At 47.7% G+C, this 12663-nt stretch overlaps 1 protein-coding gene across 1 annotated transcript in view; it reads left to right on the top strand.

Moving 5' to 3' along the window:
* LOC140365507 (nuclear receptor coactivator 3-like) overlaps window positions 1-12155 on the top strand; it is a 28039-nt gene extending 15884 nt beyond the window's left edge. Inside the window, exons 13-24 of the mRNA XM_072451974.1 lie at window positions 70-193; window positions 5133-5366; window positions 5459-5683; window positions 5774-5885; window positions 5981-6152; window positions 7701-8075; window positions 8195-8264; window positions 8445-8488; window positions 8568-8814; window positions 8899-9091; window positions 9177-9375; window positions 10797-12155. Of these exons, the coding sequence (XP_072308075.1) occupies window positions 70-193; window positions 5133-5366; window positions 5459-5683; window positions 5774-5885; window positions 5981-6152; window positions 7701-8075; window positions 8195-8264; window positions 8445-8488; window positions 8568-8814; window positions 8899-9091; window positions 9177-9375; window positions 10797-10808 (2007 nt within the window). The 3' untranslated portion in view covers window positions 10809-12155. The remainder of the gene's footprint in view (window positions 1-69; window positions 194-5132; window positions 5367-5458; window positions 5684-5773; window positions 5886-5980; window positions 6153-7700; window positions 8076-8194; window positions 8265-8444; window positions 8489-8567; window positions 8815-8898; window positions 9092-9176; window positions 9376-10796) is intronic.
* The last annotated feature ends 508 nt before the right edge of the window (window positions 12156-12663 follow it).

Genomic DNA, 12663 nt, shown 5'->3' with positions numbered 1-12663 from the left:
CAGAGAGAAAATTACCACAACATATGTTTGCTACCATTGAAATTGACCACTTTTGTTTTCTTGGTCTAGTCGGAAACCCTTGAAACAATTCTTGGAGTTCCTCGAACTAATTCTGGCTTCTTCTCTGAGCCAAACTCAAGAACGGGAAAAGATGTTGGGATCCTACAAGGAAAGATGGCTGATGATTTACATGGCAAGTCTGCTTACTGTTTGCAGCGGTTTGTTTTTACATCTTAGAACATGTATAATGTGTTGTGTATGATTAAATTAATCTATTGACAGCACCACTTTTTTTAGAAGTAAACTGCCGCTAGGGTACTGAACAATAATAATAATAATAATAATAATAATAATAACTTTTATTTATATAGCGCTTTTCAGTGACCCAAAGACGCTGAACATAATAAAAAAGGGGGGGGTATTTACAGACAGGGGGGGACAACACGTACAATACACATTAATATGCAGATAAAATGAACAAGACAGAAGAAGTAGAGAGAAAAAGATGGGGATGTAACAGGGGGTAGAAGAGTAGGCAATGGGGTAGAGGAGGCTAGGGGAGGGGGAGGTCATAGGCTTGGGTGAAGAGGTATGTTTTTAGGCGGGATTTGAATGTTGTGAGTGAGGGAGAGTGGCGGACAGGTTGGGGGAGGGAGTTCCAGAGTCGGGGTGCTGTTCGGGAGAAAGCTCTGTCGCCAAAAGTTTTGAGTCGGGATGTTGGTGCAGCCAGGGTGAGAGAGGAGGAGGATCGGAGAGCTCGGGAGGGGCGGTGGGGGATGAGGAGGTCAGACAGGTAGGGGGGGGCAAGGTGGTGAAGAGCTTTGAAGGTGAGGAGGAGTATTTTAAAGTTTATGCGCTGCTTGATGGGGAGCCAGTGGAGAGAGCGGAGAACGGGAGTGATGTGATCACGGGACCGGGTGTGGGTGAGGAGGCGGGCAGCGGAGTTTTGGACCATTTGGAGTCTATGGAGGGAATGGGAGGAGATGCCAGTGAGGAGGGAGTTGCAGTAGTCAAGGCGGGAGGAGATGAAGGCATGGATGAGGGATTCAGCAGCGGGGAGGGTGAGGCAGTGTCGGATTTTGGCGATGCGGCGGAGGTGGAAGTATGAGGTCTTGACGATGTGGCTGACATGGGGAGTGAAGGAGAGGGTGGGGTCCATGATGACACCGAGATTGCGTACCAGGGTAGAGGGGGTGATGGTCGAGGTGTCGATGCTGAGTGAAAAGGGACCAGTTTTATTGAGAGTGGATTTGGTGCCAATGAGGAGGAGCTCTGTTTTGTCATTGTTCAGTTTGAGGAAGTTGAGAGTGAGCCATGATTTTATTGTAGAGATGCAGGTTTGGATGTGGCTGAGGGGAGGGTTTTGGGTGGATTTGGTGGTGAGGTATATCTGGGTGTCGTCAGCGTAGCAGTGAAAGTCCAGGTTGAGTTGGCGGAGGATGTGACCAAGGGGGAAGATGTAGCAGATGAAGAGGAGGGGGCCGAGGACTGAGCCCTGGGGGACCCCCTGCGTTACTGGGGAGAGGGTGGATGAGTGACCGGAGAGGGAAATGAACTCTTGCCTGTTGGTGAGGTAGGATGTGAGCCAGTCAAGTGCAGAGCCCTCAACACCCAGTTGGTGCAGCCTTTGTAGGAGGATGGAATGGTTTATAGTGTCAAAGGCTGCGCTGAGGTCTAGTAGTAACAGGATGTTGAGGGCCCCGGAGTCTGCAGAGGTGAGGAGATCGTTGAGTACTTTAACCAGGGCTGTTTCAGTGCTGTGAAGTGGGCGGAAGCCAGATTGGAGGGGTTCATAGAGGTTGTTTGACTGGAGGTGGGTGTGAAGTTGGGCGGCGACGATGCGTTCCAGCGTTTTTGAGAGGAACGGCAGGTTGGAGATGGGGCGGTAGTTGGAGAGGTTGGCGGAGTCTAGGGTGGGTTTTTTGAGGATGGGGGTGATGGAGGCCAGTTTGTAGATGGAAGGAACATGGCCGAGGGATAAAGACTGGTTGAAGAGGGTGGTGAGATGGGGGATGAGAGCAGGGAGGCAAGCCTTGGTTAGAGTCGTTGGGAGGGGGTCGAGAGAGCAGGTGGTGGTTTTGGAAGCGGTGATGAGGTCTATGATATGAGAGGAGTTAACAGAGGAGAAGGTGGTGAGGGCAGGGAAGGGTGGGTGGTCAGGGAGCGGAGGGGGGGCAGGGGTGGGGGTGGTGATGGAGTTAATGGAGACGGCAGTCATGGAGCTGTTGATTTTGGAAATTTTGTCATTGAAGGCAAGGAGGAAAGAGTTGCAGAGGTCAGGGGAGGAGGGTGGAGTGATGTCCGGTGGCTGGAGCAGCTTGTTGACGGTGGAGAACAGGGTGCGAGGGCTCCGGTGGGAGCTGTTGATGAGGGTGGAGAGGTGGGCAGATTTGGCGGCTTGGAGAGCGTCACGGTAGGAGGAGATGTGTAATTTGAAAGCTTCGGCGTGGACGGTGAGGCGGGTTCTTTTGAGGAGTCGTTCGAGTTGGCGGCCAGTCTGCTTCATGGTGCGGAGTTCAGGGGTGTACCAGGGGGCGGGGTTGATGTATGAGATGGAGGAGGTTTTCCAGGGGGCTAGGGAGTCAAGGGAGTCGGAGAGGGTGGTGTTGAGCATGACAGCATAGTCGTCGGGGGAAGAGGGGGGGGGGGGGGGAGTCAGGGGGGAAAGCAGAGGATATGAGCTGGGAGAGCGTGAGGGGGTTGACTGACTTTGCGGTAGGTGATGGTGCGTTTTTTGGGGTTGTGGGGCGAGGGTAGGGGGGCGGAGAAAAGGATGCAGAGATGATCAGAGAGAGGGAAGGGGAGGGGGTGGGGCTTAGATATGGGTAGGAGAGGGGAACAGACTAAGTCCAGAGTGTGGCCTTTGGTATGGGTGGGGAAGTCAATGTGTTGGGTGAGATGGAAGCAGTCCAGGAGAGAGAGGAAGTCGGATGTCAGTGGGGCGTTGGGGCAGTCAATGTGGATGTTGAAGTCACCAGTGAGTAGGAGGCGGGCAGAGAGAGAGGATGCGATGGTGAGGAGTTCAGACAATTCAGTGAGGAAAGAGGGGTGGGGCTTTGGGGGATGATAGATCAGGATAGCGGTGATAGAGTTGGGGAGGGAGAAGGCGAGGTATTCAAATGATGAGATGGATGGAAGGTTGAGGTTCAGTTCAGTGATGGATGTAGATTTTTTATGAATAACAGCAAGACCTCCCCCACGCCCGGAGAGGGCGGGGTTTGGCAGTGTAAGTGTAGTTGGAGGGAGTGGCTTGGTTGAGAGCATAGAAGTCCAGGGGCTGTTGCCATGTTTCACAGAGGAGAAGCAGATCAATCTTATTGTCCAGTAGCAGTTCAGATATAACAGGTGATTTGTTGGAGAGGGAGCGGCAGTTCAGCAGTGCAAGGGAGATGGATGGGGGCGCGGAGATGGATGGGGGCGCAGGGGTGGGGGGGCGGAGGTTGCTGAGGTTGGCAGTGCGGCAGGTGGGGGTGACGGGGGGGCGAAAACTAGTCCAGAGTGAGGGGATAGGTGAGCCTTCGTTGGAGTGTTGGTTATGGGAGAGACCAGAGCCCCGGTGGATGTAGCGGGGCCGGCGAAGGATCCCAGCTGAGCTAGCTGCAGAGGCAGCAGCAGCTGGGAGACGGTGGTTATGGTTGAGGAGGTGAAGGTCAGCAGCGGTGTAGGTGAGTAGGCGAGAAGTTGGTGGAGCGGTGGCCTGGAGGAGCGGGAGTGATAGTCCGAGGAGGAGATGGAACGTAGCAGCAGATGAGAGTAATCCAGTTAGAATGTTGGAGGTGGCTAGAAGCTGGTTAACTAGAAGCTGGTGGGCAGAGAGTTGTGAAAAAGCAGCAGTGGACCGGGTGTTGAAGCTGGTGGAGTGAGTGGCGTTGGTTGCCCCAGACCTTGTCTGCACAGCAGGGAGGCCCCGCGATACCATGACGGACCTCAGCAGGTGTTAAGCCAGCTGTTAGCTGGCGGCTAGGGCAGTAGATAGTCCAGGAGTGAGGGAGGAGATGAGTGATGGACGGTGCAGTAATGTCCGGTGAAGTTAAGGAACAGGGATGTAGACAGAAGACAACACAGAGACGCGGGAACAAAACAAAACAATGGAAACGACTAACAAAACAAAGACGTTGGGACAGAAGCGGCAGTCCACATACCAGACGCCGGCTTTGCTCTAGCCCAATCAAGACGCATTTGAGTCCAGTTTTGTGACCAGATTGCCCCCCGTCTGTGGAGCGGGGAAAGCAGAGAAACGGGGCTGTACCTTGGTTGTATGGGGCTGCTTTTCTCCGGGTGGAGCCGGTGCCCCGCTCTCCGTGTCTGCTCCTGTGGCGGGCTGGGGCCACACCTTCGCCCAGGTACAGACCTCCGGGGCGACGGGTGCGGGAGCGCGGAGCCGGTGTTCGGGCGTGGAAACGCCGGTGCAGCGGAGGAGAAGCGGAGCCGCGTGCGGCTCGTGGCGGTGCGTGCCGCTCGTGGTGGAGCCGGTGATCGGACGTGGAAACGCCGGTGCAGCGGAGGAGAAGCGGTGCCGCTCGCTCGTGGTGCGTGCGGCTCGTGGCGGTGCGTGCCGCTCGTGGTGGAGCCGGTGTTCGGACGTGGAAACGCCGGTGCAGCGGAGGAGAAGCGGTGCCGCGTGGTGGTGCGTGCCGCTCGTGGTAGAGCCGGTGATCGGGCGTGGAAACGCCGGTGCAGCGGAGGAGAAGCGGTGTCGCGTGGTGGTGCGTGCCGCTCGTGGTAGAGCCGGTGATCGGGCGTGGAAACGCCGGTGCAGCGGAGGAGAAACTGCAATGAATTGTAGAACTAACACGCTGACTTATGCTTTTAACTTACATCAATTGAATAAGATGTTGTAATGCCATTCATATTGAAGACCTTATAGTCCTGGTTCAGATTCTGTGGTCTAGTCCTGTTCAAGATGATGTTTAAATCTGATGTGACCTACAATATGTTTAATCTCCTACCATTGCAGGTTGTTTGTGGATATTGGATATAAATAATAAAATTGTGGTAACCTCAGACCTCCCTGGCCGCATGGAAAATATGACTGCATAGCGCTGCCATAAGCCAATTAAATGGCAGCATTATTAAACAAATGCAAACATTTTAGATGTCATAATAAGAGGTTGTACCTTATTTTCTCTTAGATGCCGACCGAGTCTCCAAGCCTACAGTCCAGCGTGCTGCCTATCAAAGGGCTTTATCTGTTGATGCTCACTCCATGGGTGGAGAGGTTTCTGTCGGTGGAATAGCTGGCAGAAGAAATGTCCCATGTCCAACTCTTTTGAATCAGGACTCTATGGACACTCCGCTTCGACCCGGGGGAGTGCATAATGGCTTTCCTGGAAGTATAGGTCTGCGTGCACCACAAATGAATCCAAGTAATTTATACATTTATTCCAGTTTGACATGCAACATTAAGTTTGTTCGAAAATACTATAAAACTATAATAGCTGACCTATTTGTGCCATAGGAGGTGTGGGGAGAGGGATGGGAATGTCACCACGATCTGGGATGACTGGACCAGGTGACTGGGGTATGCCGAGATCCACAGCTAATTCTGCTAGTGGCCCGGTACACACTGGCATGGGTCGTTCCGGTCCAATGGGGGGCCCAATAGGGGGCCCAATGATCAATCGTTCAAACAGTGTGCCCGGCGCAACAAGATCTATGCTTCAGCAACAACTCATGGAGATGGGTATGTCCATGTTTACTCACTGGTAGTCGTTACAGCACAATTAATTTTATAATAATCTGTAATAGTAACATTTATTGTAACATATTGTAGGTCCCAATGAATCCAATTTGGGCATGAGTCTGTTTGGTAGCCCCCCACCACGGTCCCCCTCATGGCCTGATTCCTCAATGGGAATGGATAAACCACAGAGCCGTACAAACAGGTAATCTTTACGTTCAATACATGCAGATATTTTTTTTTACAACGTCAAATGCTTAATATGTATGACTTAATTTTATGTCATGTTTCCTTTTTTAGAGACAAATTTGGTCTTACTTTAGATGAGCTGCTTGGACCCCTGGCTGCATGTGATGGTCCAAATGATGAACGTGCTCTTTTTGACCAGTTGGACTCCCTGCTCAACACAACTGATGTCATGGCTTTGCAGGAGCTAGATCGAGCGTTGGGGATCCCCGAAATAGTAGGCCAGGTATATAATATTGAATTTTTGTGTGTGCATGCGTGCAAGATCTAACCATGTGGGGTATCAATGATAAGAAAGGTGAGGAGCTGGCCAACCTGAAGAGAGCTGGGACCACAGTTTCAAAGGTTCCTTTCTTCTGTGCATTCCTTGCACAGAAGGTTTCCCCTTTATCGGAATCCGGAGCAAAAAAGGGGTTATTGTCATTGTCAATGAACAGAATTCACAAACATAGGAACTTGTCTTGGTGATTCGGCGCAACATAAAACAAAGAACAATGAATACGTCAAAAAGAGGAACAGTTTAAATCTGCTATGGGATCAAACTAACACTAAGCTTTAAGATAGAAGATAAGAATAAAAAATTCAAAATAGGCGTAATATGTACACAAATTTACAGTTGAGTTTACATATGCAGTGCAGAAAGTGAACAGTGCAGTGAGTGATTAAATTATGGTTAAAGTGACAGTGTTTAGTGTTCATGAGTCCAACGGCAGAGGGAAAGAAACTGTTCTTGTGGCGGGAGTTTCTGATCCAGATGGACTGTAGCCTCCTGCCTGAGGGGAGTGGCCTCCTGCCTGAGGGGAGTGGCCTCCTGCCTGAGGGGAGTGGCCTCCTGCCTGAGGGGAGTGGCCTCCTGCCTGAGGGGAGTGGCCTCCTGCCTGAGGGGAGTGGCCTCCTGCCTGAGGGGAGTGGCTCATATTGCCCATGTCCAGGGTGAGAAGGGTCGGCTATGATCTGACCTGTTTGTCCCAGAGCCCTAGAGACGTACAGGTCCTGCAGAGATGGAAGTCTGCAGCCGATCACCTTCTCAGCAGAGCGCACAATGCACTGTAGTCTCTTTTTGTCCCTGGCTGTGGCTCCAGAGTACCACACAATGATGGAGGAGGTGAGGATGGACTCAATGATGGCGGTGTAGAACTGCACCATCCGCTCTGCAGCAGGAAGTACATCCTCTGCTGGGCCTTCTTGATGAGGGAGCTGATGGTGGGCTCCCACTGGGTGATGGTGGTGCCGAGAAAGCGCAGGGAGTCTACAGTGGTGATGGATTCTGTGATAGTGAGGGGGGGCTGATGAGGGGCTGTGACTTTTCTGAAGTCCACAATCATCTCTACTGTTTTCTGTGCGTTGAACTCCAGGTTGTTACCGCTGCACCAGGACACCAGCAGGTCCACCTCCCTCAGGTAGACCGACTCATCCCCGTCTGAGATAAGCCCAATGAGGGTGGTGTCGTCCACAAACTAGGGAGTCATGCCTGGAGGTGCAGCAGTTTGTGTACAGGGAGAAGAGCAGGGGAGAAAGTACGCAGCCTTGTGCTGATAGTCCGAGTGTCTGAGACATTCTTTCCCAGCAGCACTGCCTCCGATCCGTTAGGAAGTCAGTGATCCACCTGCAGATGGAGTCAGGCACGTTGAGTTTGGAGAACTAGTCCTGGAGTAGAGCGGGGAGGATGGTGTTGAATGCAGAGCAGACATCCACAAACCGGATCCTATTGGTGGTTCATGCAGAAAAATAATGCTCATGGTAAAATGTATCTTTCTCAATTTTTTCATCCTAGTCTCATGGCCCTGAGGGACCCCAGAAAGGCCAGGATCAAAGCCAGGCCCCGTGCCAACAACCATCAGAACCTTTTGTCACACCAGACTCTTCCATGGGAATGGACCCAAAAACAGTGTACAACCAGGGCTACCCTGGTCCTCCTGGACCATCATCCATGAGCATGCAGCCCGGCTACAGGCCCAACACAATTCCGGGCCAGTCACCTGGAGGCTTCAACCCAATGGTGAACCAAATGAACCGTACAGGAGGCTTTCCAGGCATGAGTGGGATGGGAAACATGGGAAACCCTCGGCTAAACATCATGCGGGGTCCCATGATGAATGTTACCAAGCCCCTGAGATTTCACCTGCAACAAAGGCTGCAAGGACAGCAGGTCAGCATAAACTTATATGATCACATCATTGCGCATTAGTCTGTATATTATGGTGATGGAATGAACTAGCTCAAGAAACTTATTCCTTTGTAATTATACTGAAAATGTGCATCTGTCAGTTTATGAATCAGGCTAGACAAGGCATGAAGCTGGACAGTGCTCCTGGAGGGCCGACTGCAATGCGACCAGGCATGGCACCAGGAGGCATGGCACCAGGAGGCATGGCACCAGGAGGCATGGCACCAGGAGGCATGGCACCTGGAGGCATGGCACCTGGAGGCATGGCACCTGGAGGCATGGCACCTGGAGGCATGGCACCTGGAGGCATGGCACCTGGAGGCATGGCACCTGGAGGCATGGCACCTGGAGGCATGGCACCTGGAGGCATGGCACCTGGAGGCATGGCAAATCAGGTGAGTTGACGGTGTTGATTAACCACACTTTGTTTTGTTGTCACGTTTGCAACCATATTCAAAATGTTTTTTTCTGTAGTCTGGATTTGTAAATGCTCAAATGATGGCCCAGCGCAGCAGAGAGATGATGACCTTGCAGATGAAGAGGCAGCGAATGATAATGTTAATGCAGCAGCAGCAGCAGCAGCAGCAGCAAGGCCAGGGGCCAGCAGGGGGCTTTAGTCCACCGCCAAATGTCACTGCACCTGGAGGAATGGATAACCCCATGGGAGGCCCACCCATAAACCAGCCGGGGCAGCAGAGTTTCACGTATGGAGGCAACTATGGTCTGTACTTAGTATGATTTTTTTTTTTTTTTTTTATATTTGCAGTGTAGTTACCCAGGCAACCAATAATGTATATGTATGCAGGCATGAACCAACCAGGAGAGCCATCATTCATGACCCCAGGAAGTAGCTCAACAGGAAACCTGATGCCAGGGAGAATGGCTGGCCCTGCCCAAAACAACATGATGGTTGGAATACATGGAAACCCCCAGGGTGGGCCCATGTACCCTTCTGTAGACATGAAAAGCTGGCAGCAGGGTGGCATGCCACGGAACAAGTAAGTTGTGCAAAATCCAACTTGTTATTCAACTCAATACAGTACTTTCAGAATGACAACACAAATGTGCACATTTCATTCACAGCTCATACCCACACCAGCAGTTTCCACAACAGAGTAATCAGACGCAGTTTGGATCAGTGATGATGAACAACTCCATGGGTGGACCTGGCCCTGTTAGTGGTGCTGCTGGGGTGCAAATGGGACAGATGCCTGGCCAAATACAGGGTCAAATGGGCATGAACCCAATGGGAATGTCTAGAATGCCAAGGGGACCTGACCAGGTAACTCCCAGTTGAAATGATCTTAACTCTAGTGCCAGGTCTGTGTTTTGGTGTGCTTCTATTGAGTCTAAGAATGCGAGGTTAATGGAGCAACGAAATGTGAGTGCAGAATATATACCTAATCTATTATGTCCAAATATAGGTCTCTTTGGGATTTAAATATAATAAAATAAAACATATTTTAATATGAGAATTGTGCTTCTGCGATTAAAATAATTGATTAATTGATTTCAGATAGATAGATAAATGGAAGTTCACACTGCAAGGTATGATGACCAATTCAAAATTATTTTTTTGTCTTTGAATCTGATTTTTGTCTCAGTAGGCGGCTCGTACAAACTGTATTTGCTTGATTGAATCCAAATAGCGACTTTTTTTTGGACAGTTAGTGTGTAAATATAATAATAAATGTATATCTATAGATATAGATAGATATAGCGGATAACTGCTGCATGGTTGGTGATCTGTAAAAACCCAACTGATGCAGTGAGTGGCTTCTCATTTCTCAAACATTAGGAAAGACAAATTCCGTGGTCATGGAAAAGATGTGTGTTTGAGAAGGGTCAAATCATTGGCATCAGGCAGAGAAAATATCTAAGAAGAAGCAGAAACTGTCAATATACCCTCAATATGCAAGTTAAGACACTGGCCACCAAGGGTCAGTTATTATTGTAGTACCTTTTTGAAACCAGTACTAATCTTTACAGTTGGCATGGTTGGAGCAGGTTTATTGGCAGCACTATAATTCAATTCATATCTATATCTATCAATTCAGGCCCAGACCCCTCTCCAGGACCCCAAAAGCCCTTTTTAGGACCGAGCCGCTGATTAAATTTTGTGTGTGAATAAGTGATGCTATAGTCGTACATAGTGTCACGCACAAATTAAATTTGACAAAATAAAACTATGTTGTTGCAATATAATTGCAGAGGTGGATCTGGCTTCGGGCCTAGTTATCTGCTTTGACTAAACTGCCAAGATAAGATGGGTCTTTGCTTGATCTCTGCAATGCCCCCCTATTTTTTTGCCGTTTCGAGCAATTCACTTTGTGGACACAATTGTTATTTTACTCTAGGAAGCTAGGAAGTGAGTAACTGTTTTATAATATTCACATTCCAAAATGGTCCATTTCAATAGAATGTTAAAAAATCACAAAATATGCCATTTCTTAAGTTCTGTAGTGTACTCTGCAAACAAAAATGTGTTTTATGTATAAACCTTGTATTTTTGACCTTTACAACTATGATAAATTTTGCTGCTGATTTCTCTTTGACCCACGTCATCATAGTAGCTCATATTCCCTTGAATGCCAAAACGAAATACTTGTTTCACAAGAGTGTAACAATCAATGTTTGTAGATTATCTTGAAGACAAAGGAAAATTTAGTAATGTTTGACCAATGTTTCTGTTTTCCTCTGCAGAAATACTGTTGAGGGCCTGTGATGATGGCAAATAGACCTACAGCCAGAGATTTTGGAGCTCAACAAGTTGTCCTGGGGAATGCTAGTAGAATGTGTATTCACATTCACACTTATATGTGCAGTAATCATGGTAAAATGGTGACCCAATGCACAGTTAGGCTGCAGATTTGGACTATGGTACATCTGGCTGTGGCTGCACTTTACCTAAAGGTTTCAGAATAGAAAAAAGATTTTTACAATATTTCTTTTACAAGACGGCCTTACTTGAGATTCAATGCCTTTGCAACAATAGGTTATCTTTATTTCTCCCTTTATTTGGGTAAGTCGAACTTAATAGTCATTGGGTGCTGTAAGCGCTCTGTTTATGGCTTTATTCGACTGGAGCAATAACCCTATGAGTTTTTGCTTTAGACTTAATAGAACCTCCCAACCCTTGTTTAAAGCAAAATAATGGTACTGCAGTATTAAATGTTGAATTTTTTTCAGTGAATATACTTGTAAATACTCTACAGAATATATCATACATTCTTTTTAAAAACCCATTATTGCACATGTATGAGACCTGGATGTATTTGTCTCTCGTAAGTCACACTTTTATGGTTATATTTGTGATTATGCCTTTGCAGTTATTGCAAGTGTGTCTGGGTTTTATTGTTGTTTGACAATTTTCTGAATGCTGTATTTTTATTATTTTGCATAAATTCATGTATTACATGTTTAGAAAGGCACTTTTACTCTTAATGAGTATCTGATAAGTTAAATGTTTGATGTTTTTACACCATCAGACAGTTAATGTTGTTTTTTTTTTTTTAATGTGGTGGAACTGAAAGGTGTCTGGGCAACTCTACCAGTGTTTTTGTGTGTTATTTTTGTGCCCTCGGTTCACCGACAGGCCTTGTCTGAACAGCATTTTTTCCCCTCTTCATCTGGTCTGTCTATTTCTGTTTGTTTTTATGTAACTGTTGACTCTGCACAGTTTCAGGTTTCGATCTACCTTTCCACTCATTCCAAAGATATTTTCCACATCTTTGTACAGTGTCTGGGCTCTTTGGTGTACATTTTATAGACAGATATATTATGCATAATCTTGTCACATTTGCAGAGGTATTATCGTGCAGTTGGATGGTTTGAAGTCTGCATCGAAAAGCCATTTATGCTGTTCAAATACAAATTAATGCAGAAAAATGATCACGTCAAAGGGATATCCGTGAAATAAAAATAACCGAAAGCATTGTCCATTTTATTAAGTACAAACAGGCTGTTGATTTTTAATTTTTTTGGTGGAGACATAAGCTGTTTTACTGGATGTATATTACAGATTTCCCTGTAATGTAAATACAAATTTCTATTTAAATACTACCTCGACTACTGTGTTTTGTTTTTGTCTTTTCCTTACCATAATTGTGATAAATGTATACAATGACTTTCAGTAAACCTGTTAATGTATTCAAACTTAAAGATTCTACATTCTTATACATACTTGAACACTAGAGGGCGCCACTGGCCTTGGTTATATTTCTGCTCAGATTCTCGCGCTCGTTGGACTTGCACTTTGTGGCCGCGTGAGGGCGCTAACACTGTACAAACTCATATCGGGGCGCAAAGGAGAGTTTCATATTAGGAACCCGTAAATAAATGTTTTGCTATTTAATTTAAACATGTTTTAGGCCTAATCGACTTGGTCTCGGCCCAGCACATGCTCTGACTGATATTCTAACCCTTCGTGAGCCTCACCACGTAAAGACAAGTGGTTGTTTCGTTTATTTCTCATAAATGGGTCATTATATTTACATTTTAAGAATCATAGTAACCACACACTGTAAGTTTAAAGTGCGTACGCCAAATAGTTGGCCCCTTGCCCATGGCT

Source organism: Eucyclogobius newberryi, unplaced genomic scaffold (assembly GCF_026437365.1).
Source record: "Eucyclogobius newberryi isolate DKJ021-1_F unplaced genomic scaffold, fEucNew1.0.hap1 SCAF_19, whole genome shotgun sequence".
Taxonomy (NCBI): Eukaryota; Metazoa; Chordata; class Actinopteri; order Gobiiformes; family Gobiidae; genus Eucyclogobius; species Eucyclogobius newberryi.
Note: the sequence above shows the minus strand (reverse complement) of the source record. Positions and strands in the feature narration are given on the sequence as shown.